Here is a 26775-nt window from a genome sequence, read left to right on the forward strand (position 1 = left end):
TTAATAAGAATGATTTCTGAAGGATCATGTGACACTGAAAACTGCTAAAGATTCAGCTTTGCCATCACAGAAATAATTTACATTTGAAAATATATTATAACAGAGCACAGCTATTTTGAATTGTAACAAAATTTCACAATATTACTGTTTTATATTGTTGGTCAAATAAATGCAGCATTGGTGAGCAGTAGAGACCCCTAAAAACAACCCAAAAGATTGAACTGTGAAAATAATCAATTCGTTCATGAAATTTAAAAAAAGTAAGAAATTATTCTTATGAGTGATATCGACCAGCCTAATATTATTAATCAGCTGATATTTGGCCATGTTCACTCGACTTATTAACAGAAATGTTTATCTCCTTGCATCATCATTTTCAAGTCCTACTCACAACTTTGGTTAGTGATTGATTTATTTTCGGTATTTTTTAAAAGCTTATTGTGTGCATCAAATTTCTGCTTGTTCTGCTCATATTTCTTGAACAAAGCACAAAACCTTTATAGTAATATTGCTAGCAAAAAAATGTAAACATTAAACTGCTAAACAACATCTCTGGCCAAGCAGCTTATTTGGAGGACACCAACATTTGGCTGTTTTTGATCCCAAAACAACACAGGCTCTGTTTTCAGTAGTCTCATGAACCCATACATCAGAGCGTGTTAAGCCTGAGCACTTTCTCCTGGAGCACAGGGATAACTGCTGATCAGGATCGGCTCAGTATCCCTTTAATCCTCTCTTAGCCCAACCACTTCCTGCATCCCAACAGCGAGGCTTAGGGCTAGAGCACCGTCGTCCCTAAAATACCCCCCTTGTTGGTTTCTTGCCAGTGAGCACAGTGGTAGTGGGGGGTGGAAAACACCCTGCCTCTACGGTTCACACAAAGTTGTTTATCTGCCTCCGTGGCTGCCTGGAGGAGATTAACAGGGAACAACACTGCAGGTATCTCCGCATCACTTGTCACTGACTCGGTCCTGTCTGGAGTCTCTCCGTGGGGATGGAGGCTGGTGTGATTAATGAACACACACATGTAGCTTCTGCTGCCTGTCTTACACATGCTGGTAAGGTGCTGGCAGCATGTTAACATCTTTGGGAGAGAGAAGGAGAAAGATGCAAAAAGATGTGCACTAATATCCCAAGAAGCCATTTGGCAAACCATTTCCTATATGTCCTTATTTTATAATTCCCAACATGCTCTCATTAGTGCTGCTTGCTAAGGGGCCGTTCACATAGGACACGTTCTTGGATCTGTCTGCATTGTTTTTTTTAGTCAAAATGTGATGGAAATGGCAACAGACCTTTTATTCTTCAGGATTCTGTATTGTGGATGATCTAGTTTCAATTCGAAATTACATAAAAAAAGAAAGAATGAAACATATGTATGAATAATTCCTTTACAATAATATCAATAACATTCATTATTATCAATTACATAGTGGATTTTTATTTCATGCCATTAAATATGGATATAGGCTAGATTGATGTCTTTGTGACTCGTTTAAGTTTTTAGCATCTTGCGCCATGAGTGATTTTTTTTAAGATGTTTTGTCAAGTTAAAAGAAGTTTGACTTTTAAAATATTGATTTACCTAAAGCCTGTTGTTTTGTTGTGCTTTCTCAATGTTTTTGAGCACAAGAACCACCATGAATGCCCCAGCAGCTAAACATTGTAAACAACACATGCCTTAAAGGGGACATCGGATGCCCATTTTCTACAAGTTGATATGATTCTTTAGGGTCTTAATGAAAAGTCTAGGTGAGGTGAGGTGAAGGTGAAGGTGAGGTGAAGTGACATACGGCCAAGTATGGTGACCCATACTCGGAATTCGTGCTCTGCATTTAACCCATCCAACGTGCACACACACACCGTGAACACACACCCGGAGCAGTGGGCAGCCATTTATGCTGCGGCGCCCGGGGAGCAGTTGGGGGTTCGGTGCCTTGCTCAAGGGCACCTCAGTCGTGGTATTGAGGGTGGAGAGAGCGCTGGACATTCACTCCCCCCACCTACAATCCCTGCCGGCCCGAGACTCGAACCCACAACCTTTGGATTACGAGTCCGACTCTCTAACCATTAGGCCACGACTTCCCCCCTATAACATACTTTGGCTAAAATTTCTCAATGGTAGTGTAAAAAACACCCTTTTTACCCTGTCAAAATCAGCTCTGTTTTCAACAAGCTGTTTTTAGTCCATGTTGCTTTAAATGCTAATGAGCTCTGCTGATCCCGCCCCTCTCTTCTGTGGGGTGACGAGCAGTACTTTAACCGCGAAACTGGCTAACTAGCACATTATCAGGAAAGGCGATTTGCAAAGATTCATAAAAACCCCTTATTCTCACTTCTTCTGTAGATGAAGCTGGATCACGAATGATTCGCGTGAACATAGACACATTTAGGCAGATCGGGATCGGCGCATTCCCTTAAAAACGAAGGTAACGTTAATCCTCTGTGTCTTCAACGGCTCAGATGTCGGGAGTAAATGATGACTGCTATGTCCATGATTAAATCCAACAACAAAACACCTCAATCGCTCAATCGGAGACATTCTTGTTTTCCCCTGCACCGGAGTTGATACAATGGCGGACAGCTCTCAGCTCACTCAGGGTGGGTCTAAGGTAAGATGCTAGTGTTAATCAACTATCGTGGGAGGGGCCTGCGCAGAACTACGTCATTCTGACAGGAACCTCAGAACAGCCTGATTTGAGAAAGGGGATTTTAAAATAGGGATTTAAAAAAAAAAACACTGGGTGGATTTTTATCATTACAGGATGGATGTGTATACACACTTCCAACACACATTTATGTTCAAGCAACTTGTAAAGTGAATTTTGCATCCAATGACCCCTTTAAAATGACTGTGGTTTTACTACAAATAAATCCAAAAAACATGGTTACCACTAATTAAACTTGGTTTTCTATACTAACTATAGTTTAACCATGGTGTTTGTAGTGAAATTGTGGTTATTCAAATGGTAAACAATACTTTTTACTAAACTGTTACTACACTTTTACTATAATAAAAGCATATTTAATTTTTGTAAGGGATAGCAACATGCTATGTGACCCTAGCCCCTAGCCTCCCCTAGCACCCTAGCCTCCATATAGCAGCACAAAACACTCAGAACACCCTAGCAACCACATAGCATCACACTAACAACATTTATGCCGTGTCTACACCAGGCACAACAGTTGCCATATTGTGTCACGCCATGCCGTGCTGCAACAGTTAAAGTCTGTCTACACTGGATGCTACAAAGGGACCGTTGCAAATCATTTGAACTTTGTGTCAGTACGTCATAAATAGAACAAGGAACAGTCTAGACAGCATCACTGATCATAATGCGTTCTACTATATTTTGTAGTGCCGTGCCGCTCGCGTTGCAGACACGGTGTTAGATATGTATAGGTAGATGTTACATTTGATCGCTTCAGACATGTTGACGCGTCCGCCATCTTGGAATGGTCAATGTGTTGTCACTCACAATAAAAATAAATTAGTTTTGTCAATCAGTGAGATACCACAATAGCCTCTGGTTCAAGGACCGTCTTTGACCGTTCCAATATGATGACCGGCTTACGTATAGCAGCCCTTAGAAACAGCCGCTAATAGGGCATCTACCTATATATCTATGATCTAAACAACTGCAATGTGAAATGTTTAAAACACTAACAACACTTTAGCAACCACATAGCTTCTTGCTGGCAGCCACAACACCTAGATTTATGGCGATAAGGCTAGTGGATCAGCTCCACTGGTATTTACTTTTCAGAAAATGCCAAAATCTAGGCAATACTGTTAACGTGTAAATATTAAGCCTCAATTATAAAACCCTTACAAGGGATTTGAAATCAGAATGGAAGAAGGTATTGGCTTTAATAGATTGATTACAGCTTGACCTGAAGGTGGATTTTGCTGATGTAAAGTGGATTGAAACTCTGGCTCTCTCTTGGGGGCAGTTTGGCTCTGCTCATCAACTCTTCCCTGCTTTCTCTCTTTCTCCTGTTCTTTCCATGCCAGAGTTCATGGGTGAGGTCTCTGGGATGATCTCATGTGACTATTTTTAACTCCTAAGTCCTATTTACTGAAGGCCATCTTTTTTCCTCATTATGTACCTGTAATCTGGCAGATAGCTTGGCTGCACGTTGTTCTCTTGCTTTGTTTGGGACTCTGCTGGATTATATAATGGTCCAGCCACCCTCTCTGAATCACTGACACCTCGAGACAGCACACTGTTTTACTATCACCAGAGTTTGCAGATGGCTCCTCAATGAACTGACCTTGGATCTGTGACCTCAGGTTGCAAAAACAAAGCGGTTGGGAAAGAAGTCGGTTGCAATCCTCTTAAAGCAGACACAAACCTTTTACTCGCTTTCTCTCAGAGATCCTCCTTGTGTCTCTCAGCATGAACTCTTTATGTAAGAGGCCAATCTCAAAGGCCAATTGGTTGATGAGAATGGTTTGTGAAAAGCTTTGGGAGGATTCACTTTGCTTCTAACTGAGACCAGATGCATTTTGTTTACACAATAGTGCTGTTACAAAAAACAGTGAGCTGCCCCATATGGCAAAAAATATATATTTTAATATTGCAGTATTGTTTATATTTTATTTACCTAATATTTGTTTATTTTGTCCAATTTTTCAAAATACATTTTGCAAGATTAATTTATAAATATATTTTCTTGCCCCTAGTAATGTATTTTAGCATTTAAGGGATAACATAGATTCATTTGTGTTGTTCACAAAATTAGTGTATTTTTGAAATACATTTTCAGAAAAAAAAAATGTTTTTGCTCTATGATGCGTACTGACAGCATGGGCAGTTTTAAGTTTGCTGTTGATTATTTTTCTTATTGGTGGGGTCACTTTAGCGAAATTTTAGCAAATTTTCAAAGATAAAAAAGTCCACTGTCAGTAGTGTAGTGATTCATGACGCATTGCTCCAAGAAGTCATTTTCAAACCATGCAGCTTTCTGTTGGTGAGTGCAGCGAATTTGTGGGTACAACTTTATCTTGTTGCGAAATCTGCATGTGTAGATCTTTCACCTTTGTGTGAAATTCCAGATCTTATGGATTCCTATTAAAATGGCTGGATTTCAGTCACAAAAAATTGCTGAACAATGGAAAATGTGCCCTTACCTTTAGAAATGTGCAATGTAATGAAATGTAAATTATACGGCAGCACTATTAAGCATTTCCTTAATTTTAAGGGGAAACAAGCCTCCAAAGTAAAGGAACATGATCACATTCACTGTCAATGTAATAATAACCATTACAAATCCTAACACCCTGCTGCTGTTGAGACTCATTTTTGAGCAGAGACAGGGTTTGAGTGAGTCAGCTTGTAGCTTCAGACTCGGAGAGAGACCAGAGGTGCATTATTAATCAGCCCCAGTGCTTTGAGAGAGACATTAAAGAGAGTCTGTTTTGCTTTGATAATCCACCAACACTTTCTACCCTGCCCTTCTGTCTTTTTATGTATTTTATGCGAACTCGTTATTCAAGAATTTAAAGCATTTTTGGTATTATTTTTTGAATATCAGTATATTGAATACCATTACACTTATATTTTTTAATTGTGAATTTTTAATTTGTAATTTTAGATTCTTGAATTTTTTTTTTTTTTTTTATCAAAATGTTTTTGGAACTCTTAAATGTATTTGTTCAAATTGCTTAATCTGACAATTTCTAATTCTAATCTAATTTAATAATTTAGAACAACTGTTTTATTCTTTTCTGTATTTCATGATGAATAATATGTAGCTGGCGAGATTAAAGTAAACATTAAACAATTAGTTTAAATTTTTTGATAATACACCTGATATATATTCATATTTATTAAGTACTTAATGTGAAGCTTTTATAGTTTATGTCCCAAGATTTACAGATCTTGCAGCTAAAGTAAGTTTGCGCTTTCTAGACTTTCACCTAACAGCATGGATTAATGCATTCAAATTCTTACAGCATGGATACATTGAAATTCTTTGCAGTGGTTTTAAAGCAGCGAATGAATGTCTGCGTTAGTCAGGCCAATAGGTCAGGAATTGGACTTCAGTTTCAATCTCATTTTATGTGCAGCAAGAGCACAATCTGTCTTTTGGTGGCCATGAGATCAGTTCTGTCTCTCTTTCTTAGGAGGATGGAAAAAACATTTAGTATTATTAAGATGGACAGGTATTTGACTTCAATTCATGCGCTAAACTAAAGCAAAATGGGATTGAGCATCTCCTAGAGATGGGTGTCTAAAATAAATAAACTCTAGTTGTAAAACTAACCATTAGATCATCTCTGACTACACAATCTTATGCTGATATTAACACCTTTAAGCCTAAATAAAATTCCTAAAGCTACTTTTTTCAAATATAACAATATTCAGACTGATTTTGTGAGCTGGATCAACTGATTAATTAAAAAAGAATCATACTGGACATCTCTTACTCCACTAGGGCAGGTGTGAAGATATTCAGTGCACAGACTGTTCTGTTTTTAACTGTTCAGTTTTTTTATGGTGTGATCTTCTGTCTAATCACCAGATAGTTATGAAAGAGCTGTTCAGTGTTTGGAGGTTAACCAACAGAAGCTAGAAGAAGATCTAGTTAGGATAGCGATGCGCTAACAAACTGTAATTTCCAGTGGAACATGAGCCAGAGATGGGCTGACGTCCAATCCAATCACAATGAAACAGAACGAGATTAAATTCAGGGGAAGTGGGGGAGAGACCAAGATACTGAGAGACAATGGCAAGGGAAGTGCATCCTCGGTCTGAGCAGTTCATTTGATTTCTGAAACACATTAGAAGATATGGACGCCTGCCAATCCTTCTGTTTTAACACAACGGACAGCAACAAGAATTGCAATTTGTGTCCGTTCATGCTGCACTGATATATTCCCGCTAATGATTTTTAAGCGCACTCTCCCTGATGCTCACCTGCAGTCATGCGTAGCTGAGAAGTTCAATGGAGAGCATTAGCGTTTTAGAAGGAATATAATTAAATATGTGTTTAAGCGTGTGTTTACATGCTCTATTGCTGACCATTCAGGTGCGCTTTTGTTGAGTGCGGTATTATTTTGTGCATTTGTCAAATGAACGGGAAGCACTTTTAGGCTATTGAGCAGATGTGACAGTCATTTATTGTGCTGGTTATTAGCATTATGCCACCAGCGGCTGCAAAACGGTTGAAAACTGGGTTTGTGCTTGGAGAAAAGACAGAATAATCTCCCCATGGAGCTTTTGAAAAGATGAATCCGTGGGACGGCTTCAATCAAGGATTAATTTGATCCATCAAAGAGGCAATTTCTATGCAAACAGCATGATTTGTGGCTCTAATTATTAGTAGTCATTTTTTATTAGGTTTGTCTTGGTTGAAGTGTGTGTGTGTGTGTATGTAGGGATTCACATTGTGTGTTCTGTTGTTCATAATGCACTCATAAAAAGCCTCAGTGCAGTGATTAGCAAAGCCTTTAGTGATCCAGCAATAGAAACCTTTTGAATGTTGGGATGGTTTGCTCAATGCAGAGGGCTGAGGTGGGCCGGTCTGTGCAGGTAAGTATAAATCTAAGGGTTATCTGAATATCCTGACAGGGTGAAATAGTGTAGCATAAAGAGGCTTATTTTCAGGAGGCGATTAATCACCCCTGAACATTAATGTCTATGATCGTTTTTGCAGGGCGAGCAACTGAATTTTTAAGTGGAATGGCTGGAGGCCATTAAATGCGCTGTGCTGATGTGTGGGTATACTGTATGTGTGTGAGGGTATAATTATACAGCTCAGTTGGGGTAAGGAAACACTGGGATAAGGAGTGATTGAATGTTTGCAGTGGAAGGTACTTATCTAAATTTCCCTTTCAAAACTATCCATTTTTTATTTTGCCTGAAGCTTCCCATCTGCCAATTATTCAGGCTGATAGGACTCATAGTTGGCAATTTTATAATTCAGGTCACACTCGCTATGAATTCATATTTTAAATGGTATTACCGAATGTCAGTTTATAACTGAGACTTATTTAGTGTAAATAATTTTACACTGTTGTTATTAATCAAATGCTGGTAACACTTTTTTTTTTTTTACAGTAGGGTTCAATTTCTTTTTCATTAGTTAATGCATTAGGTATTAGGAAACTAACAAAGAAAAAAATCTTTAAAGCATGTTAAAGGAACACTCCACTTTTTTTGGAAATAGGCTCATTTTCCAACTCCCCAAGAGTTAAACAGTTGAGTTTTACCTTTTAGTGTAGCTTAGCATAGATCTTTGAATCTGATTAGACCAAAAATGACCAAAGTGTTTCGATATTTTTCCTGTTTAAAACTTGACTCTTCTGTAGTTACATCGTGTACAAAGACTGACGGAAAATGAAAAGTTACAATTTTCTAGGCCGATATGGTTAGGAACTATACTCTTATTCCGGCGTAATAATCTAGGAACTTTGCTGCTGTACCATGGGTGCAGCAGGCGCAATGATATTACGCAGCGCCTGAAAGTAGTCCCCAGTTATATCATAACTAGTTACCTAGCTGGGGACTACTTTCAGGCGTAATATCATTACCAGACCCGGAGATCGGCTGAATGGATTCGAAAATGGTAAAACTCAATTGTTTAACTCTTGGGGACTTGGAAAATTAGCCTATTTCCAAAAAAAGTGGAGTGTTCCTTTAATCTAGATTCATGTTAATTCATAAATGTACAATGGCTAATTTCTATTTGTTCATTATGGAAGCATGTTTTCACCACAGAAAACTAAAAATGTAATTGTGACTTCAAACAGAAAACAGAATTGTTAGATATCTGTGGCATCCTGGAAGCTGAAAACATCCCAGTTTTTGCATGGCCTGCATACTCACCGGACATGTCACCCATTGAGCATGTTTGGGATGCTCTGAATCGGCGTATGTTCCAAACTGCACATTTTAGAGTGGCCTTTTATTGTGGCCAGCCTAAGGCACACCTGTGCAATAATCATGCTGTCTAATCAGCATCTTGATGTGCCACACCTGTGAGGTGGATGGATTATCTCGGCAAAGGAGAAGTGCTCACTAACACAGATTTAGACAGATTTGTGAACGATATTTGAGAGAAATAGGCCTTTTGTGTACATAGAAAAAGTCTTAGATCTTTGAGTTCAGCTCATGAAAAATGGGGGCAAAAACAAAAGTGTTGCGTTTATAATTTTGTTCAGTGTATATATACATATATTTTATATTTTTACTGGCGTTTACCATTAAAATGACTTTTTTTTGAATGACAGTTATTTTATTCTATTAACAGCCGTAGTTTTATGGCTCATTTTAGGTGTATACATCTAACATTCATTTAGTGGTGGGTCAAAATAAAAATACAACCTAATAGGAAGTAAATATTTTCCACATTTAGACACATTTTTTATGTTTTACGAATCATTATTAATATTAAACATAATCATTTAATAATGGTTATTTGAGGCGCATATGGTGAACCCTATTTGAAGATCCCTATTTTTCAGCGGTGGTACTTACTTATAACTGTTATGAAATTGAAATAGAAATTTCAGCATTAGTTTTCCATATACTTGAAAGTTTTTTGTGTGTTATAGATGACAGTGCCTCGGCGGCGAGCAGTATGGAGGTGACGGACCGGATCGCCTCTCTGGAGCAACGGGTTCAGATGCAGGAGGATGAGATTCAGCTGCTCAAGTCGGCGCTGGCTGATGTGGTGAGGAGACTGAACATCTCAGAGGAGCAGCAGGCCATGCTCAGCAGAAAAGGACCAACCAAAGGTACCACACAGACCCTCTGCCACATCTTTTGGAAAGTCCTAGAATTTCCACATTGTGTTATTTATTTCTGCTTTGCATTTAATCTCAACTGCTTTGCTAGAACATGTTCAGCATTTTCTTTGAGCCTCACTGGAGAACAATTCTCTACAGAACCACCTGTGTGCCATTTCTTAGTTTTCATCTCCATCCCACCCCTGCTCAGGCTGCAGTTTTCTCTTCTAATGCTATGCATTTCCTTTCTTCTCTACCTTCGTATTCCCTTCCCTCAAACTGTTCTCTCATACTGTGAGCGTGTTTAGAAGCAGCAGTGAGGAGAGACTCTCCCTCCTCTGACAGCAGTGTTGGGAAGCCAGGTAGGCAGTGGGGCTCATGTCTCACTTGTCAAGAGTTACTCACTAATACAAAGAGCACAGTTTTGTCACATCACTGAAACTGACATCACTGGCTTCAAAAATGCATGAACACAGAGGACTGAGTTTTGTATGAGTTATATTTCCACTTAGGGATGCACTGATATAGAAATGTTGGCTGGTATTTATAATCCATGATCAGTAGGTTCCATTTAAAATGTTAATTAGATTTGGTATTTGCTTGTAATAGCAAAACAGGGTAATTTTCAAACTAATGTTTATTTACATGCTGTTATATACATACGGGTGTTATTAAATGTTCAGCATGCATAAATCATGAGTTATGTAACAGGAGTCCTGTAGAGAGGTTAATCCTTAATCTACTTGGTTTAATTTAGAGAAGCTTAATTTATCTTATGCTAAATTCTTTTCAAATTAATTCAAATAAAATAGTGCTGTCAAACGATGAATTGCATCCAAAATAAAAGTTTTTGTTCATATAATATATGTGTGTGTACTATGTATATTTATTATTTATATATAAATACACACACATGCTTGTGTATATATTTAAGAAAAATATGTTATGTTTATATATTAAATATATTTTAACATAATAGAAATTATATGGCTATAAATAATATATACATGAAAATGCATGTAAATATTTTCAAAATATATACTGTATGTGTTTGTATGTGTGTGTGTGTGTGTGTGTGTGTGTGTGTATATCTATATATATATATATATATATATATATATATATATATATATATATATATATATATATATAATAAATACACAGTACACACACATATATTATGTAAACTAAAACTTTTATTTTGGATGCGATTAATCGTTTGACAGCACTAAAATAAAACAATGAATTATTTAATTACTTTCATTTGAAATAATATACACATTTTAATGTTATGACTGAGTATGATGATTATAATTTATACTTTAATTAGTGCTGGGCAACGATTAATCGGGTTTAATCGCATCCAATATCGCATTTAATTTGTGTACATAATTTATGTGTGTGTACACATTTATTTATAAATAAATACACATGCATGTATATATTTAAGTAAATATTTTGTGTTTATATATTAAATATATTTATATATAAAATAAATCATATGAATGTAACTATATACATGTAAATACATGTAAATATTTTCTAAATATATACTGTATGTGTGTCTTTATATATACACATAATAAATATACACAGTACACACACATATATTATGTACACAAAAACGTTTATTTTGGATGTTAAACCAAAAGGTTTTTCATTTAAAAGAGGGATAGTCCACCAAAAAAAATCTAATTTTCTCAAGTCATCATTTACTCACTCTCATGTCGTTTGAAAAATGTCTTTCTTCTTTTGAACATAAAAGAAGATATTTTGAAGAATGTTGGTAACTGAACTGTTTTTCTTCAGAATATCATCTTTTGTGTTCTGCAGAAAAATCAGACAGGTTTGTTTTGGTGAGTAAATCTGAGTAAATTAATTGAAATTTACACAACTGAAATTATGGATAAAATCATCATAATGTACAGTAAAAAAATACTAAATGTTTAACTTTTTTTAAACTTGGCTATGGAAAAGAGTGGAACTTTTTTCTTTCAACGTCAACCTAATCAGACAGATAAGTAAAAAAAAACATTGATACTTTTAAAGGGTTACTCCACCCAAAAATGAAAATTTTGTCATTAATCACTTACCCCCATGTCGTTTCGAACCCGTAAAAGCTTTGTTCGTCTTCGGAACACAATTTAAGATATTTTGGATGAAAACCGGGAGGCTTGTGACTGTCCCATTGACGGCCAAGTATATAACACTGTCAAGGTTTTCATCCAAAATACCTTAAAATGTGTTCCGAAGACAAATGAAGCTTGGGGTGGATGAACCCTTTAAGATCATCGATTAATTTCACTCCAGCATGTATGACATATAGTTCTCTCTCACATTTGTCTAGTTCTTTGAGCTTACTGAGATTAACACTATAAAATGCTTGTTAGTGTGCTTAACAAACACTCTAGTCTAGTATTTAATTCTAGACTGACAAGCTGCCACATCCACGTTGTAATATCTCTCAAAAATGAGAGACCTTGAAAAATCTGAAGAATGAGGTGAACTTTGGACTAACAGACATGGAAAGTGGCTTGTCACCTTAAATATCTTGATTCTTCGGTGATTGTTAACAAAGCTTTACTAAATCCATATAATCCTTTGAACTGTTGGATAAAGTGGGTAATTAGAGTCACATTTCTTTACCGTCTCAAAGGTTTGAAACACACTTGCTGCTTTGATGTCAGACACCAATTAGCCAGACTGCATGAATATGTGCTACCAAATGTCAAGATTCCAAGGGTCCAAGATTCCTTAAACCAATAAAGAAATGCTTACTTTCGTTTTACTTCAGCTAGCTCATGTTCACTTCATTCATTCCTGGGCCTCTTTGAAGTGTGTGCGAGATGAGTCACGCTTTGCTTCTGCATAATCCTTGACGCTCTGTGCAGGCTGATCTCTTTGAAACAAACAAAAAATCCTCTGCTATTTCTCACTTGCTCTTTTGCCTCAATCTTTCTTTTATTTTTTCTACTGTATTTCTGTCCCGCTGCCTACACATTCATAGCACATTCAAGCAGATCTGCAGTGATGAATATTTAATCATTCAGACGCATAGGGTAATGTAAATAAAGGCTATGAGAAATCTTAGACTGCAGGTGTGGATGCACTATTAAGTACTTGAATTCCACAAAAGGATATTCACAACCTAGACTTCTGTGAACCACAAATGCATTTTAATGGAGTCCAGTCACTGCTCTGTTCCAGTTCTTCATATATTGATTGAATTTGACATCTGGAAATGTTTACTGTGTGATGCATTAAACGTATACTGTTCATAGGTTTGGGGTCAGTAAGATTTTTTTTTGTATTTATTTATTAATTTGTTTATTTGAAAGAAATTAATAGTTTTATTTGGCATGGATGCATTAAATTGATCAAACGTAACATTAAAGGAATGTATAATGTAGATTTCTGTTTCAAATAAATGCTATTTCTATTCACATCAAAGAATCCTAAAAAATGTTTCCCGGTTCCACAACAATATTGAGCAGCACAACTGTTTTAAACATGATACTAATAAGAAATGTTTCAGAAACACCAAATTAGCGGAGTCAAAAAGTTTTTTTAATTTTTTTATTAATGATCCCAAACTTTTGAATGGTAATTAAAATTAAAATTATAGTTTTATGGCTTTTGCCCATTGTGTTAGCTTTGAATTCATCTGTATGTTAATACACCCATAAACAAAATGTACTTTTATCAGATACATGCATTTAAAATTCATATTTCTCTTTTTGGACGGTGACACAGGAATATTGATGACTGATCCTGCACTACACATTTTTATTTTTTTTTGTCCAGTTATCTCTAGATTTACACTAAAACCACATTCAACTAACTGACAAGTATCAAATGATTGTTCATGACTATGACATAACAAAGGCTTTTTAGCCATTTAAAACAAAAGGGATAAGTATGTACCACCCAGACTTCCTGTTTTAATAGGAAATAATTCTAAACAGGAAAAAAAAAACTTGTGATTTGATTTGAATGAAAGTGATTTCATAGAGCCTTTGAGAATGTGAAGTTCACTATTAAAATCTTGACATAAAGTGGAACTAGCTTACGAAAAGAATGGAAACAACGGTAGCACTTTAGTATAGGGACCAATTCTCATTATCAACTAGTTGCTGCTTTGCATGCCTGTTATTAACATATTGGCTGTTTATTAGTATTTATAAAGCACATATTCTGCAGGACCATATTCTACATCGATCTAATTGTACCCGATACCTAAATTTAACAACTACTTCTATCAATAAGTAGCAAATTAGGAGTTTATTGAGGCAAAGGTCATAGTTAATGGTTTGTTAATAGTGAGAATTGGACCTTAAAATAAAGTGTGACCAAAACAACAGGCAATAACAATAAACGTCTGACTGCAGTGCTGTGTGTAATTTTGCCCATGTGGCCTTCCATCTTTCAGCTAGACCGATGATTGCAGCCCTGCCCTTGAGACCCATGGTCAATAACGGTACTGTCCTGCCTAAGAAGGGCGGCACACTGCCATCCCCCTCCAGCTCCAAGAAGGACAACAGCTCACCAGCAACCAAAAGGTAAGAGACTAAAGGCTGATTCCACAAAAACATTTCCTAATGTCTGATGGGTGCAGACAATGGTTTTGTTTTAGCTTCAGACTTTGATTTCATCCAGTCTGAGGGTATGAAACATGTTTAATATCTACAAGGCATATATTTTTTGTGCGAGTCAAAACTTGAAAGCATGTTAGTGTGTGACCTTCAGCCGTTTAGTGTACAAAAGTTGTGTAATGTATTCTGCCTTAATCTATAATTGACTGAAATCTTAGTCCTTTTCATTTTAGAAATAAAGAGGAAGTTGTTAAAATCCTTCTCGGTCAAGTCACTTTGGTGTGGAGATAAAATTGTATGTATTCTATGCTGTGCTGTGCTGGATCATCTTTCAGTATAATAGCTAGACAGAGCATGCATATACACAAGATAACAGTGGAACGTTTTGTCTAATAAAGGTCAGCTCACGTCTTTCATGATAAGCAACGCTAAACCTGAAAGACACAGGTTCAAGTGAGTCAACTGTGACGTAGAAAGCAATGCAGTACGGCTAGGTTTTAGATGACAGAGAGCAAGCCTTCTGAATTAGGTTGCAGATAAACTTATATTCCACAATATGACTTCATATTTTACAATTGCAACTTAAATTCTAGCAATAACTTAATTTATCAAAATGGACAATTTATTCCAGTGCCGTCTTTACTACTGTTTAAAGGTTTGGGGTTAAGATTTTAATGTTTTTGAAAGTAGTCTTTTATGCTTACCAAGATTGCATTTATTTTATTAAAAAAAGTAAAATATTGTAAAATATTATTACAATTTTAAATAGCAGTTTTCTGTTTTAATGTATTTTAAAATGTAATTTATTGCTGAGATTTTCAGCAGCCATAACTTGTATCTTCATTGTCACTTGACGCTTCAGAAATCATTATAATATGCCGATTTGGGTGCTCATGATTTTTTTTATAATTATCACAAGTTAAAAAGGTTTTGACACTTTTTTTTATAAAAGGTGATACATTTTTTTCAAGATTATGTCATTAATAGAATGTTAAAAAGATTTATATAAAATGAAAAATGTAAAAATATTTAAGTTTTTATTATCACTTTGGATCAATTTAATGCATCGTTACTGAATAAAAGTATTCATTTTGTTAAAACAAATTCTTACTGACCCCAAACTTTTGAAGAGTAGTGTATCTCACACTGTGAGATGTCACATTCCAACTTATTTCCAACCATATTTTTCAGAAATGACATTGTTTTTGACATTAGGAAGCCATGAATTATAATGAGATCATTTGTCTTTCTAGAATCCATAAACCAATACTGATGTAATGATATTCAATAGCTTTAAATGCTTCTGCAGACCACTATGAAAATCTAAATTGCAATGAGAAAAAACATTCGCTTTCATGCACCCTCCAGCTGCGCAATAAATAAATAGCCATATCATGCAGATGGACTGATAAACAGAGGTTGATTACGAGACACAAACCCAGATGACAGCCCCTGCTTTCCCCTAAGTGTCTTTGTTTGTGAGTGTCAACTGTCTGTCACATGTATTTGTCATCCTGTGAGACCTGTCTGTCCCCTTCCCTTCTTCCCATCTGTTACGTGTTCTAGTCTGTCCCATCTGCCCAGGTTTCTTCTGAGGACACCTTACAGGTAAGAGTTTTTTGCCTTCAGGATCAGCAGTCTTCTAAAAAGTGCTGTGGGCTGCTGATATTTTTGTAATAAATTTTTTTTTTTTAAACCATTATTCAAACTTAAAACTTTAGCAAACAGAGTCTGCGGTTCATCCATATTCTGTGGAGGCTGTTCGGGGATCCCACAGGAAGTACCACTGTAATGGGAGATAAGCTTTGCTTTGATTCTTGTGAAACTGGGCACTCTTTTACTTGGACATTTGTTTTTTAGCTTCTCTTCGGGCACTCTTTCATTGCAGCCTGTAAAGCTTCTTTTCCCATCATGCCTTGAAGCGAGAGCCCTGTGCAGTCTATAGACTAACTCTATACCCACTTGCTTGTATGCCTGAAGTGCCATTATTGACAAAAAGCCTCACAAAGCATGAAGATCCTGCAGCCTATTTAACACGGGATAACACCATCCGCCAATGGCTGGGCCAAATGAACTTTAGCCCTGCAGTCTGGATTAGACTTGAGCCTGGCAACCAGTGGACTGCTGATGGGGACTTTTCTTTTGTTGACAAGTTTTAAAGGGCACCCAGTCTCAATTCACCCCTTTCTAGTGGACAAAGACACAGCAAATCGGGACATGAACATGTCACAGAGAAAAAAACAAAACATATAAAACACATTTCTTCTGGAATATGTAATGGTTGTTTGCTGTGTCTCTTTGGGGAAGGCTGTGTTATAATTGGCTGTCACCAGTATTATCTCTACACTGCCATTTCCTTTTTTTCTGTGTGAATGTTTACATTTATGTTTCCTGTTTGAGGTTCAGACTATTGTAGGAAAATTAGGCTTCATGAAAGTTATATTTGGAGACAGATACAATATTGCAAGCTATATATGTGTGTGTACATACATACATGTTGCAGTATTAATACTTTAATTCAATAATTAATACTTTTATTCAAAACACTTTACATTGTTTAATAGTGACAATAAATGCATTCATAATGTTACGTATTTTATACAAACTTTTGAACTTATTTATCAAATAATCCTAAAAAAAAAATGGTTTCCACAAACATGTTAAGCAGCACAACTGTTTTCAACATTGATAATAAGAATAAATATTTCTTGATCATGAAAATCAGCATATTATAGTAATGGCATCTGAAAATGTAGCTTTGGCATCACAGGAATAAAGTTTTAAATTATAATAATATTTCTCAGTGTTTTTGTATTTGCTGTATTTTTGATCAAATAAATGCAGCACCAAAGTTTTGAAAATTTTTCTTAAAACATCTGAAATAAATGTAAATAATAATTCAAGCAGGATTTTTAATTAATCTAACATTGTGTATATCATATTCCAAAAGCAAATGTCATATTTTCCCATTTGCTATGTTTTACATGAGGAGTATTTTATTTTCTTGCGAGGGACAAATTGATATTGATATCTTTCCTTTTATCATTCATAGCACTGTGAAAAGGACAAGTTCATCTGAGCAAGTCGGCCCCAACAACAGGAAAGACAGTGGTGTGGACTCCAAAAGCAATCGCACACGCGCTGGTTCCACAGGGAGCAACTCCAGTGGCAAGAAAGCCACAGAAAAGTATGTATATATACTTTTATCCCCATGTGATTGACTGAATAAGAGCAACTCATACACTCACATGTTGCACAAGCACATTTAGATAACGTTCTTCCCCTCTCACCTCCTGCAGCAAACAGAGGGAGCCTGTTTTCAGCGCAGGTAAGAGTCAGGTGTCCTGTTCCCGTGTGATAGAGTATGTGTCTCTGACCCAAGACTAGATCATACAAGCAATGGTTATACTGTCATTGTTCTTTTTGAACGGACTTTCCAGAAAGTACAGACTCTTGCCAAATACATGTCCTCAAAATAAATGGCTGACCACCCAGATGCAATGCAGCTCAATTAGAAGGTGGACAGATGTTACAGTGGGACTGTGGTGAATTAATGGGAACTCATTTAAGAAAAAAGCCATTTTAGAGATTTCTGCTTGTGTGATCTCCAGTCATGGCTCATGGAGGTACAATCTTTGTTTCAGATCATTTCACCATTAAATTGCCTGCTATTCTTTTGTCAGTAACACATTTCCTCTTTTCATTTTTGTGTTTATTTAATTTAACTTATATTTTAATTTAAAATTTTTATGCATTTGGTTGAAAAGCAAATAAATTCTGGTAGTAGAAAATGATGAGAATTAATAATTGCTATTATAAGTATAGTTATTAAGCATAGAAACGGCAGAATTATGTTAATTACTCTCTTAGTAGGGAGAACGAGGTCTTTCAAAGTAAAAAAGCTTGACATTTTCAAGGTCCAACAGGCATTTATAGCCATTGTGTTTATCTATTATACATCAGTTCTGGTCAAAAGCTGTGCAGCTGATATTTTTAAAGATATACAAAGGAATTCAGCAGCAGTTCTTGGGAACGTCAGAACAAATTTGCTTTGGTGTAAAAGCAGAGCGTTCAGTGTGTGCAGCCATATGAGGCGGAATAAAACAAGCTGTTCTGCCTGAGGGCAACATTTGCATGTTCCTTACTGTATATGTGACCCAGTTACTGTATTTAACTGTGCCCAAAACTCTGATTAATTGAGGTAATCAAGACATCAACTCCAGATGTTAAATATACAGTACACCAAATTAACCCGTGGATTTGTTAAATGGAGCACTTGGCGAATGAAACGGCTATCCCGGAGGAGCTTGTAGAATAAGTACCCAGACATGGAGCTTTTGAGCTGGGATCTTATGAACAGGGATCTGTCTTTCCATCAGCCGTTTTCTGCCATCTTACGTGATTATCTCTGTCTCTGTACGTTCACAAAGGGATGCGACGTGTGACGCACTGCAAAGGTAGGCACTGGTTGTCAACTGGCCCTTGCGTGAGCAGCTCTGTGGACACAGCTTGATTCCCAAAGCCAGAAGGAAGTCAACAATTACAGATTGAGGGCAATTATGATTCCTTGTTTAAAAATGCAAAGACAGCTGCTAGAGTTGAGAATCATTATTTATGCACTGCCAGATACTGTATGAAGCCATTTTTCTTTAAAGACCCTATTAAACCGATTTTCTTTCCCTTTTTTGACATATTTTTGTTTTTGGGACATATTTGATATAACAGGAAATGACATCATAGTGGGGACCCTTGCATACTCTCATGACTGTGAGTTGAGGTTAATAAATCTCTTAAAATATCAGATAATATGACCTTTATATGACAAGGCAAGATTAGCACTGGATGTAAAAAGTGATGTTGTGGCACTGTATGAAAAATATGATATTTACAGTTTTTCTCATTCGCTTTGGTGCATTTCTTGAATCAGTTCAACCTCCACATCATCTGGTCACTTGAGCACATCATAAAAGCGGTTTCTCATTCTTTTGAACAAGTTGCGATTGCTTTGGTACATTCATGCAACTGATTATGCACATTTGTCTGTGGTTTCCTACATTATCAGTTGCTATTGTCATGTTTCTCCAAATGTATTCTATAGTTCTCTGTGCAATAGTCTTACCCCTCAAAACATCTAGTCATTAGTTTATCTTACAAGTCATTAAATGCAAAATGGTTGATCTAGTAGTCATAAACTGTCAAGCATATTTTCTACACATTTCTATTAGACTTTTTGTAAATATGCCTTGAATTATGCAAGTGAATCTTGACTTTCACTAATGAAATAGCTCAAAGGTACATCTCATGAACCTTCAATTGGAAAGCAAATAGACAGAGGACAACACAAGTGTTACATATTCTGACAATGGACTTTCTCATTTTTAATTTCTTCTCATTTCATTTTATCACAACGTTGTAATGTGTGTTTTTCTTTGTCAGACCACTAGTAAAAGCGTAACTATGAATCCTATCCAGTCTCTTTCAATCAATATCCCAGTAATGTGTAAATTTGTACTTTTGAAATGGACTTATGGCATACATACGAAGTGCAGCCTTCTGCAGTTTCAATACAGTAACTGTCATCTAAACCATTGCCATTGTTCACATCAGGTAATATTAACAGAGTGCACTGTTACATTGATAACATGACTAAGCATTTTAACGATCTTGTTTGTTAACAATGACACAAGGACTTTTCATTCTGATGGCACTGATATGTCCATTGACATAAGAGAGATGAACTAAAGATTTTAAACAAGTTACAGGCTTTTGCATTGTGTGGTGCTGTTTGTACGAATTGTTTTGAGAAATGCACATACTTCTTTGCAAATATTAAGGATGATTCGAGAAATGCACCAAAGTGACTGAGAAAAACAAAACTTGAAAATAATAAAGATGTGTATACCAGTGTTAGTATATTTAACTGAAGCTAAAACTAAAACTATACAATTTATTTTATTTGAATTAAAGAAAATACAAAGTAAAATAAAATATATGCATATAAAACATAATATTTTAATATTTAATTAAATTAGTTAATATTTTTAACTTGATGTATTAGAGTCATTAAAGTTAAAAGTATTTTAAAATGATGTAGATGTTTTTTTTTTTTTAAACCATATGAAATCAACATCAATAGAATACATTCCTAAGAATTGGCGTCAGTGTTTTAAACTAGACTTTTAAATGAGTTTTGCCACCAAACTTTTATTTTATTGGGTCTTAAGAGATTTCTTACTACTTTTTATTATGGTTGTTTCTGCCGTAAGAAGCACATAATGCCCCTTTATACCGTTTATTCTAGCGATTCCAGATGGGACGGTAATCTAGCAGACTTTGATAGCTCTGGCTTCATATTATGGAATCAGCACACACAGAGCTGTCTTGCGTAAAGGTTTGGGTTGATTAGACAAATGTGTGTGTGATAGAAGTTCCCACCCTTCCTCCAGAAATGCTACACTTCCCAATAAACTAATGAACACTCTCTGTAACACCCTTCTGAGTGATGCCAACCTGTGGTTGATTGCAGTGGTGCTAAAACACAGGCTGTTAACTCTTGAGTGATGCTGCTCTGACAGCTCCTGGGTGTTTTGCTCACTGCTCATGGCACTTGTTTTTCACATGCACCATGGGAACCCAACACTCTCCTGCAGTTACACAGCAGCACACTGAACGGCTTTTATTCCAGTAGTTTATTGCTGCTTTTTGCTCCACGTGCACGTATTTGTTCTCTCAGGATTTATCATTCTGTGTCAACCAGCTTTTCTGTTATTTCTCTGAAACTGGAATTTGGTGTTTATCATAAATCTGAAGTTAAATGTCATGCTGGTTTGAGTGCAGTGTGTCACAGTTAGTGGAAATTATTTTCCCAAAACTGTTGTCTTCAATGTTGATGCAACAGTCAGTGAATGACTCACTATGCCCACTGCGTTTTAAAGTCACAAAATACTTGTAAGGCAAACTAATTAAAAAACTAAAGTCACTTGGGTTGGAGTAATGTTTCTTCAGAATTCATTTATCAGTTTATTTCCAGTATTCCTGGTTTTCCTCGATCAAGATAACATTCAATTTCCCATGTGCCTCCCCTTCCCATCAGCACTGAAAAAATCTTTTTCATAAACAGTATTTTTGGCTTGTTTTCCAGATTTTTTTTTTTATATATATATATTTAGAACAAGGTTTTTAAAAAAAAATTAATGAATAAAAATAAACAATTAATGTCCTCTCTCTCTTTTTTTTTTTTTTTGGAAAATACATTTTGAATTATTTTTAGATTTTATTTCTTACTTTTTAGTGTATTTTTATAAATAATTTTTCCTCCCTCATTGGATTTAAGCATAAATGTCACTAAATCTTTATCTATTTTTGCTTAAAACTAGAAGGATATATTCTCTGAAAGTGTTCCTACACATATTTTCTTTTCAAGTAAATTGATATTGCTTTACGGATATGTTACTGCAAAACAAGAAAAATACTAATTGAGAAAAAGATCATTTTGCCGTGTAGTTTCTTAGTTTTGTGGACGCCTTGTCTTCTTGTTATTATGGTGGTATCTAAAGCTATTGGACAAAATCTGATCATGATTATACTTCATCCCACCTCTCCACCCTCTCCCACACCCGCCCTGTCCAATTTGACCACTTCACCTAGTAACCGTGCAGATCTACCTGCACCGACCGTCAAAAAGGACCGGATCCGTTGAACCCCCCAAATCCACCTCAGCTGTGCCCTCGCAGTCCACCAACACGCCATCAGAGGCCAAGGTTTTGTCTGACAGAGCGGCCCGGCTCGGAAGCCGAAAGGTCCCTCCGTTTACCCTTCCTCTGAGGAAGTGTACTTCTCAATTAGTCCACTCGCCCCTAGATATGCCCTCTTACAGGAGTCCAATCAAATCTCCCAGCCAGTATTTTCAAATCTGTTATTAATCAAAACAGCTGTAATCTAAAACGTAGTCAGGTGGAGTCTTTTGTTCTGTTTTGTTCTTTTTGTTTTGATTGTGTCTCTTTGAGTTAGTTTTGTTTTATGTTGTGTATATGTTGTGTGTTCACACTTTTGTCTTTTTGCTTTTGAATAGGTTTGTTTTGTTCATGTGTGCATTTTATAAACTGTACATTTCCTTTTCCATTGTGTTTGCATGCATGCCTATCTGTGATTTTATTTGGTCTATTACTAATTTATCAAATCATGAAACTGCTGCATTCACATGCTTCTGCATTTAACTTTGCTTTGTTTGTCTTTACCTTCAAATTGAGTGTATTTCAAATACTGTACGTAATAAAATGCATTAAAGCATTTCCTTTAAATCTCACTGATCTATCGAATTATTTTCAGAACATAATATATTCTTCTAAACATTGTTGCAATTCCCTCTAATTCTCCTTTTGGGATAAAAGCATTTTATTTTGTTTTGGATTAACATTTAATCACATTTTAAAATATTCTAACATTCAAAAATTTGGGGTCAGTAAGATTATTTAATGTTCTAAGTCTCTTATGCTTACCAAGGCTGCATTTATTTAATCAAAAATACAGTGAAAATAGTATTATTGTGAAATATTAATGCAATATAAAATAACTATTGTGATATATTTTAAAAAGTAATTTATTCCAGTGAATTTTCAGCTTCATTACTCCAGTCTTCAGTGTCACGTGATCCTTCAGAAATCATTCTAATATGCTGATTTGCTGCTCAAAAAGCATTTCTACTTATTATCAATGCTGTTAACAGTTGTGCAATTAATATTTTTGTGCAAACCATTATACATTTTTAGCGTACTTTGATAAATTGAAAGTTCAAACGAACAGCATTTATTTGAAATAGATTTTTGCCACTTTTGATATTCATTGCTGAAAAAGTTTTCATTTATTTCCCAAAAAATAAACAGGTAAATAAAATGAATTGTGCTGACCCCAAATTTTTGTCTGATTTAACATTGTTTACTCAAAATCGGATGACATTAACCCCAACAGATGTCACAGCGATCCTTCACTGACCCATGCATTTTCTTTCTCTAAACATCTGCGTTGCTTTTTCTAGATGAAGGGTATGTCAAAATGTATTTGAAGGGACGACCCATCACCATGTACATGCCCAAAGACCTGGTGGACACATACTGCCTGGAAGCAAAGGCTGACTTGCCTCCTAAAAAACTGAAGCTAGACTGGGTGTATCCTTTGCGAAACAGAAGTGGAGCTGCATTTAGATTGATTCTTGTATTGAACACTCATTGCTGTAAGAATGAATTAACTGTTGATTTATTATTACACAGAAAATGAGCTGGTAAAAATGTCATGAGCTAAATGATGAATATGGTTACTAGGTCCAAGTTATGTGGTACAAGACTATTGTGCATAATGTTAAGCTTCTGAAACATGGACCTAAAAAAGTATTATTCGCCGTGATGTACTAATTCCATATTCACACTCAAGTTGAATTTTGAAGCATGAAGGATGTCTAATCATATACCCTGGTGTTCCCTCTGGCTCTGCAGCCTGTCAGAGTGGGATATTTTCTGCATCTCTTACCCATAGTGCATTTGGTACATTGCCTAAAAACAACTTAGACAAGTCTGAGAAATCTACAGCCCAACAAAATAAAATATTAAGTGCTCAGACGGCAATTTTATAGGTGAGGTTTGTTCCTAATTCAGCTCATCGACAGTAGTTTTTGCTCTTGACTCTGACCCAGCTTTGGTTACCGGGGCCGTGACTGTCGATCCAACCTGTACTTGCTCCCGACGGGGGAAACGGTTTACTTCATCGCATCTGTGGTTGTGCTGTATAATGTGGATGAGCAACTACAAAGACACTACACTGGACATACTGATGATATCAAGTGGTAAGATTTGTTTTTCTGTTCATGTGACGTCATCGTCTATTTGTTCACCACAGCATACACTGATCTCAAACTCTGTAATATCATCGAACCAGTACATTCATTATCTTTTTGTCACCTCAAAACTGCCTTATCTAAAGAAGATACTACAGCTTAAATTATTATTCAGATATTCTGCAGCATAATTTATCATTAAAACTATGCTGAATGCACAATTTCTGAGCAGTGCTGTTTAATTTTCTGCTTTGATGTGCAATTCTACAGAACATTTAACATTAGTCGTGTCACTGAAGTTTATTATTCATTCCACTGTCATGCCTCAGTCTGTATTTTGCCTCTGTGTTACACCACATTAGTTTTTTTGGGGTAGAAGAGACCTCAAGGACATAAAAGTTTGAATTATAGTTAATGCATTATCCTTTATGCATAAAATGTCAATAAATTAGTGGCGTTATGCTTAACATTGAAGTTTCAGATTCCTATTTATTTATTTTCCTGTTTGAATATCTGATACTTTTTAACTTTCGCTTAATTACACTATTTAATCTTCATGAAAATCTTTTTTTTTTTTTTTGTTAACAACTGTTTATTATGTTTTATTTTGTGGAATGATAGTACAAAAAAGTTTTTAGAAGACTACTTCTTTACTTTATTATGAGTCCATTGCGGACAGTGAAATGGAGTCCTGCCTGACAAAAGGTTATTATTGTGGAAAATAGGCGAATTACTATGCCATTTTGTAACTAGTTGTGAACGTCTTTCAACATCCCTCCATGTGAAGAGGAGATGGGTTACAATGAGACCAAACCGAGATTTACACTGTCTAAGCGGAACTCCCGAAAAAAACAAGATGCTTCAATTTATACGGATAAACAATAGATTCCTCAATTGCTCTCCAAGACACAGAAGCGTCAGGATCAAACCAAAATGCTAAAGGGCAGAGGGAAAAGGCTTGAGCATACAGTCTAAAATTAGGGAACGAAAGACCTCCATGTAATCTGCATCGTTGTAAGGTAGTCAGTTTAATATGAGGATGTTTCCCATCCCATATATACCGTGAAACACATGCATCTAGTTTGTTCCAGTAGCCAACCGGTGGAGCGAGAGGAATCATGGAAGAAAATAAATTAATAAGTGGGAGAACATTCATTTTAATCATCGATATACGGGCCTGAAAAGAAGTAGGAAGACGAGATCAATTTTCCAAATCTGAGGATACTTTGGCTAGAATACCATTATAGTTTTTTGAGATGATTTCCTGCAGGGAAGGAGAAACATCTATCCCCAAGTACTTAAAGTTCTGAACCAATGGAATGAATATAGAAAGGGACATGGAATCAATTTTAGACTTGAGGGGAAGTAAACATGACTCCAATTAATTTTAAACCCTGAGAGAGATCCAAAATGGTCAAGTAAATTCAACACTTGAGGAATAGAATGTGACGGCTTCTCCAAAAACAATAAGATATCATCAGTAAACTAAGAAATATGGTGATGAGTATTCCATATATTTATGGGAGAAATAGTTTCAGATTGTCGGACCGCTTGAGCTAAGGGTTCCAAGGATAGGGCAAATAACAGAGGAGAAAGCGGGCAACCCTGACGAGTACCTCGATGTATAAAGAATGGGTTAGAGCAAACAGCACCTGTGAGAACAGTGGCTGCTGGATTGGCATACAGAACTTTTATCATATTTATTAAACTCGACCCTAGACCCAGATGCTGTAGAACCGACCATAAATAGTTCCATTCTATCTGATCGAAAGCTCTCATCGCATCTAGAGATAATACTGTGCAAGGGGAGGACAAACTATTATTTGAATTAATAATATGATATAACCTGCGTAAATTATCCGAAGCTGAGCGAGATTTTGTTATATCTTTTAAATTAACACTTTTATTCAGTAAGGGTGCATTAAATTGATCAAACGTTACAGTAAAGACATTTATAATATTACAAAAGATTTCTATTTAAAATAAATGTTCTTTTCTAATCATCAAAGAATCCTGAAAAAAATGATCATAAGTGCACAACTGTTTTCAACATTGATAATAATAAGACATGCATTTTGAGCAGCAAATCCGCAAATCAGAATGATTTCTGAAGGATCATGTGACACGGAAGACCGGAGTAATGGCTGCTGAAAATTCAGCTTTGCATCACAGGAATAAATTAGGTTTTTAAAATATATTGAAATAGAAAACAGTTCTTTTAAAATGAAATAATAGTTTATTGTATATTTGATTAAATAAATGCAGCCTAGGTGAGCATACGAGATGTCTTTCAAACATGTAAAAAAAATCTTACTTGCTTTTGAAACTTTTGAATAGTGAATATCAATGGCCCCCAAACATAAAAAGGTCAAGTCAGCAAAACATTAGACAAAATATAATGACATTAATATATTTTCCTCTTGACATCCAGTCTCCAATTGAGACATAAACCTAAATGTACAACACAAATGATCATGTATGACTGAGTAAAATCTCATATTTTGTTCATCTGTATAGGAATTTACAGAACGTCAAGGCTGTTCCTTGTAAGTCAAAGGCCTTGAGCAAGAAAAGCATAAAGAGAAACCATTAACCAAGATATTCATGATCAGTTTCCTGTG

At 35.8% G+C, this 26775-nt stretch overlaps 1 protein-coding gene across 8 annotated transcripts in view; it reads left to right on the plus strand.

Annotated features, from left to right (window-relative positions):
* The window catches only part of LOC306886584 (echinoderm microtubule-associated protein-like 1), a 54190-nt gene that overhangs the window by 18264 nt on the left and 9151 nt on the right, over positions 1–26775 (plus strand). For 3 of the 8 annotated variants that reach the window (XM_079443803.1, XM_079443802.1, XM_079443801.1), the window contains exons 2-9: positions 9563–9745; positions 10045–10098; positions 14166–14295; positions 17381–17515; positions 17628–17656; positions 18759–18785; positions 23363–23492; positions 24014–24163. In XM_079443803.1, coding sequence (XP_079299929.1) covers positions 9563–9745; positions 10045–10098; positions 14166–14295; positions 17381–17515; positions 17628–17656; positions 18759–18785; positions 23363–23492; positions 24014–24163 — 838 coding nt within the window. The remainder of the gene's footprint in view (positions 1–9562; positions 9746–10044; positions 10099–14165; positions 14296–17380; positions 17516–17627; positions 17657–18758; positions 18786–23362; positions 23493–24013; positions 24164–26775) is intronic. The other 5 variants (XM_079443808.1, XM_079443806.1, XM_079443805.1 and 2 more) reach the window with 2 other exon arrangements.

The sequence above is a fragment of the Barbus barbus genome, assembly GCF_936440315.1.
Source record: "Barbus barbus genome assembly, chromosome: 20".
NCBI classification, from domain to species: Eukaryota; Metazoa; Chordata; class Actinopteri; order Cypriniformes; family Cyprinidae; genus Barbus; species Barbus barbus.